Source organism: Sycon ciliatum, chromosome 6 (genome assembly GCF_964019385.1).
Source record: "Sycon ciliatum chromosome 6, ocSycCili1.1, whole genome shotgun sequence".
Classification (NCBI taxonomy): Eukaryota; Metazoa; Porifera; class Calcarea; order Leucosolenida; family Sycettidae; genus Sycon; species Sycon ciliatum.
This window is the reverse complement of record NC_088648.1, coordinates 21,018,188-21,023,372: the sequence shown is the minus strand read 5'-3', so window position 1 is coordinate 21,023,372 and position 5,185 is coordinate 21,018,188. Positions and strand designations below refer to the sequence as shown.

Below are 5,185 nucleotides of genomic sequence, written 5' to 3'. Positions count from 1 at the left end.
CATCCCGTACCTGGGGATCGCTTGGAGCAGAAACTGCGAGTTGCTACAAATTGTTCTGACGTCTGTATCATTCCCAAAGCAGTCGGCTTCTATACTTCCGTTTGGCCTTGAAGGTTAGCCGAAATTAAAAAATCCCCGAGCAGAAAAGATGGCAAACAGGAGAAACAAGCGTGTGAAGATGCCCAACATAACAAAAGAACGTGGAGTGGGAGACAGACAAACAGATCAAGGAAGAGTACTAGTAACGAACAAGCCCAACGATAGTTCCACGCACTTACATGTACCTGGGGTACCCTGTAAAAAGACTCACACTCAGAGTCACAGTCTGTGGGGATTTCCCTAGTAAAGTAATAAAATACATGACAACATTTACGCAGACACGTGTACAGAATAAAAAAATGGAGGCCGTTCCCTGCCCTGCATGGGGTATTGATGAAAACATTCGTGCCACAAGGTCGTCCAAGAGTGAACGGATGTTGCATGCAGTCGTCTGACGAGTGCAAGAGTTCGGTGGGCTGACGTCGACGACTGGAACATGGACAGACTCACTGCTCACGGCCGGGACAGTCTCCTGTACATGTAGTTTCCCTATCCTAGTAATTTAGTTCGGCACTGTCAAGTGTGATGATGAGGAGAAGACCAGACCGCTTTCACGCTTCAGTGCTACAGCACCAGGGAATGAGCAGATCGGGCTACACGAGATGTACAGGTTCCTGCACGAGTATGAGGGCAGTACCGCGGAATCCTGCCCGCGCCGCGATAGCGGCAAGGGCTGGATGAGCAGCGGTGCTGACCGAGTATGAGTGACTGGAACGTGTTTCCCGTATGCACCCAAGCCAAGGAGATCATTCACAATCTTTGACGTTTGAGTTTACATGAACCATTCTGTGACTTGACTCGAGTCCTGTATGGCTGTATGAGGCTGTGTCAGTGTGAGCTGAGTGAGAGTGACTTCGACAACCGGACACGGACTACAGACTCAGTACACGACTTTTGCATGTACTTTCAGACCACAGAAGCTTGTCATTGAAATGGTAGACTCATGAGTGGATTCTGTCCACTGCCCGTCGTCAAGTGACGACGGGCAGTGGATTCTGTCCACTGCCCGTCGTCAAGTGACGACGGGCAGTGGATTCCGTCCACTGCCCGTCGTCACTTGACGACGGGCAGTGGAACTAGTTCCATCACCATTCATCAGGCAGGATCGCGCTTTCCAGCCCGCGTAATTTGATCTGTCATTGGTCGACTCCAAGGCGACAGTCATGTGACATACGGGAAGAGCATTTTTCCTGGTCACGATATCGCGATGCAGCGCTCAATCATCCCTACCTAGTACATGTACATGACCACAGGTATTGGAGACTAACTCATTCGTAGTCGTACTGACTGAAGTCCGTTTTGGACGGGAGATTGAGTAGTTTGAGGATCTATGATTTCTGCTCCAGACTCTCTCCATTGCCTTTCCTGTGCTAAAATTGTACTTCAAAGTTTTATGACTTGGGGACTTGGAGCTCATCGCGTGCTAGTTTGTACGTGAAGTGTGTGGATTACAGTGAGAGCTGCGTCCCGCCCGCCGGTGAGGATTTACCGGAAGCGTGAGTAGCGAAGACTGAAGAGAGTATTTTATTGGGCTGTGTCTGCTGGGATGACAGCTACAATGTGCAGTGTACATGCATTATACATCTGTGCATGCATATACCCTGTACATTGTATGAACGTGTACATTCAATGTACATGTACATGTGCATCATAGCCAGATAGGTCGGTGGTTAGAGCATCGCTGGCCTAAACTTTCGAGTTTCGAAGGTCCCTGGCTCGGGTCCTGGTGGTGACAGTGAATTTTTCCGTCAGACGTTTCCCGTTTGCATCTCTCCCTCAAACCAATGAGTAATGCAAAGTGTTAGTGTTTTTATGCGAGTCGATCTCACCATTGCAGTACGTAATCCCTTATCCATGCACGGAGCTTCTCAATGCGGTTGAGTTCCTCTCACGACGTCACCCTGGCCTGGAGTAAAGGTCTGAAACTTCTCTTGGCTAAGTAACGTTAGTTCAGCCAGATAACCCCTCGGCCTCGCATCCCTTGTTCATTTTCGTCATGCTACATAGCCAAGGATGCGTACAGGTACTTATGTATTTGAAGCATCATTACATTTTGAAGTGCATGCAGGTTAACTCTGGTTTTGGACACATCCTAGATTGACTGTTGTGGTAGATGTACAATCATGTACAATCATGTACAGTGTACATGTGCAGTCGAACACCAAGAGACCGATGACATTTGTTCGCAATAACCGGGGAGTTCTTCTTATCCGTGTGTTATACCCAGTGAATACGCAGTCATTTTATCCAATGGAGTTGCGAATACTAGTTCTTCTTAACCAAACATTCGTCTTATCAGTGTTCATCCTAACGAGGTTTCACTTTACTTCAAGCGGAAGTACGATACCGGTCATGTTGTGCTACTTGGCACGTCGATCACTGGATCTTCTGTCAAGTGCAGTACTGCCAGTAGTGCTAATACTAAGTACCAGGTACTCTAGAAGTAAAACATTGGTAAACATTGGTAAACACCGGTATACATGTACATGTACATATAGCTACACTCAATCTGAGGACAGAACTGTTTCGTCCTTTGTGGACTCATGGCTCGGAGTCATCAGTGCAGCACAGAGGAAATGAGGCCGCATCTGATAGCAATGAACAATACATTTTCAAAGTCAGATTTAAACCAGGCCCGAATGTACCTTCCTTGCCAGAGTGCTCAAACTGACTAGTCAGTGAGCTCTGCATAACGCAAACAGCAAAGGTACTACCCCAAAATGAGATACATGTACTTATAGCCTAGTTGTAGGTAAGCATTGGAGAGTAGTCTTTTACTAAGTACATGTAGCTGCTGGCGGATAATGCTCTAGATATTGTCTGGCAGGTTCTGCTCGAAAGGCGGTGAAATATTGGCAGAACCAATTACACCAGGTCCGTACAATGTATGTGAGGCACTTCCTTCAATTCTGCTCCATTTCTTTATCCACATACCCAACATGCATGAATCGTACATGTACATGTACAAGACTGTGCGTATACAAGAATGGCCGAACAAGTGCCAAGTTCTGCCCATTGTTCTGATGGCATTATCCGCCAAGAGCCAGGCCCAGGTCACCCCATACATCTACATATAGATCGATATTTGCAAAGTACAAGACTACTAGTAGTGTGCATGTGCATGTGCATGTGCAGTTGCGCTGGGTGAAATCCAACCCAGAGTGCACATTTGGCGCCCTCAATCTGCACGGCCCTTGAAGTGGTACTAATGTGGCTGGACGTACATGCACACATGTACAAACACAATGATGTAATCGCAACTGGTACAGCTACAGGGCGCCATTTTTGCACTTTGGGTCGGATTGTGTACTTTTTGCGTTCCAATGATTATCCTCTTCGCTGAGGAAATCTATGAAGAATAAAATAGTTCCGGCCTTTTCAATAGCCTTTTTTTTTACAATGCCCTCCCTCCCCTTCTAATAGACCCTCCCAAGGTTAGCCGACAACCCTATGTATTATTATGGGCAGTCCGCCGGTCCTAGTAAACCGCAGGGGGGGGGGGGGGGGATGGTGCTGTGAAAATGGCCTTACCTTCTTGGTATGGAGTCAGAGAGTCATCGGGCCTGGGCTGGGCGCATACGGTGGCCAGCGACTTACGAGGCGATCTGGGCCTGTTGTGGTAGAGGCTCTTCAGATGGATGTACTGCACACCCGCTAGCTTCTCCGAGTCAATGCCTCTGTACTGGGGAGCGCTTGACAATGAGGACTGAGACGGAACAATACAAACAAACAGTACAGCGAGCAAGGCGGTTACCCCCAAAAGGTGGCGGGTAGCTAAGCAAGCCTTCATTGGAATATTCATTCTCGGTTTCTGTAAGGTTAGCTGCCTCACGACTGGGTCTACAGAACAATGAACTTCAGGAGACAGTAAATGCTTCTGGTCGACTTTGATTCGCTGAATGTGGAGGCGGTAGATGATAAAACTCAGGAAGATTCGGTGGGCTTTTATAGCCAGGAGGCACGCCGGCAGCTGTCAGCTATTTGGCTCTGCTTCGCCACAAGCAGAGTGATGTTGACCAAGCGACCTATTCGGATTTACGTTGTATCAGTGGCCGGCGTAGCGTAGCTGTGCCCTCGCGACACAAGCAGCGGGCATTTTGCAACGATCAGGGACAGGCTGCATAGCAAGGCCGTGGCTGACCGGGGTGACTTGGCTAGAGTCAAGATGGCCGAAATGGCATTACTAACAGTACATGCCATGGCTCTACTACTACAACTACAAGTACAAGTCTACAAAACATCCATGATCCACATCCACGAAGTCCCCAATAACTGCCTGAGTAAAAATAGTGCCCACAAGTGCTGAAGTACGGAGTGTCAAGTCGGGGATGTACGGCACTATGCCTATGCCAGTACTATGCCAGTACTATACTATGGCCAGTATGCCATGTATGTATGGGGTTGATGAAAGGTGCACTCAACAGAATAATTGCGTCACGTGATCCATTCTGGATCCAAGAATCTTATCAAACACTAGCCCTTTCAAGTAACAGTTAGTTTCAAGAATCAAGGTCATATTTTGAATAAACACAGAAAATAGAAAGTCAACAGTGGACAATCCGTGTCCGGCTGCACTGAGCTGACGGACGGACCTGCTGCAACATGATCACACCTACATGTTCACACCTACCTGGCATTGTGCAGGTCTACATGATGGTTCATGTCATGTAGTAACACTAACAGGAGACAGGATCCAGGAATCGGTACAAACGACTCGCCTCATGAGTCATGTAGTCTGCACTAGCCGCATGTGTGTAGTTTCACTACCACACTCAGGTTTACCAGCAGCATACTGCTTCTCATGCGGAGGCAACATTCCAATGATACACAGACCACATGAGCACCGGTCTTGTGCAGTCACAGGAAAACGCTGCGCTGTGCGATTCCGGACGGGGATCATGCCTGTCAAGTAGCCTCGCTACAAATACCTTATTTTAGCAAGTACGAAACTATTACTTACTTGTAGTAATCAGATTGTATATGCATTGTTGGTTGCCTTCTCAGTTCTCTAGTCTAGCCTCCTTCGCAGTGTTACACTGCGAAGGAGGCCTGGATGAGACAGCATGCTAAGCGCTAGCCCCACAAA

At 47.8% G+C, this 5,185-nt stretch overlaps 1 protein-coding gene across 1 annotated transcript in view; it reads right to left on the bottom strand.

Moving 5' to 3' along the window:
* Positions 1 to 4,322, bottom strand: part of LOC135818897 (uncharacterized) — a 6,435-nt gene extending 2,113 nt beyond the window's left edge. The window contains exon 1 of the mRNA XM_065332092.1: positions 3,631 to 4,322. Within this exon, the coding sequence (XP_065188164.1) occupies positions 3,631 to 3,901 (271 nt within the window). The 5' untranslated portion in view covers positions 3,902 to 4,322. The remainder of the gene's footprint in view (positions 1 to 3,630) is intronic.
* Positions 4,323 to 5,185: the final 863 nt, after the last annotated feature.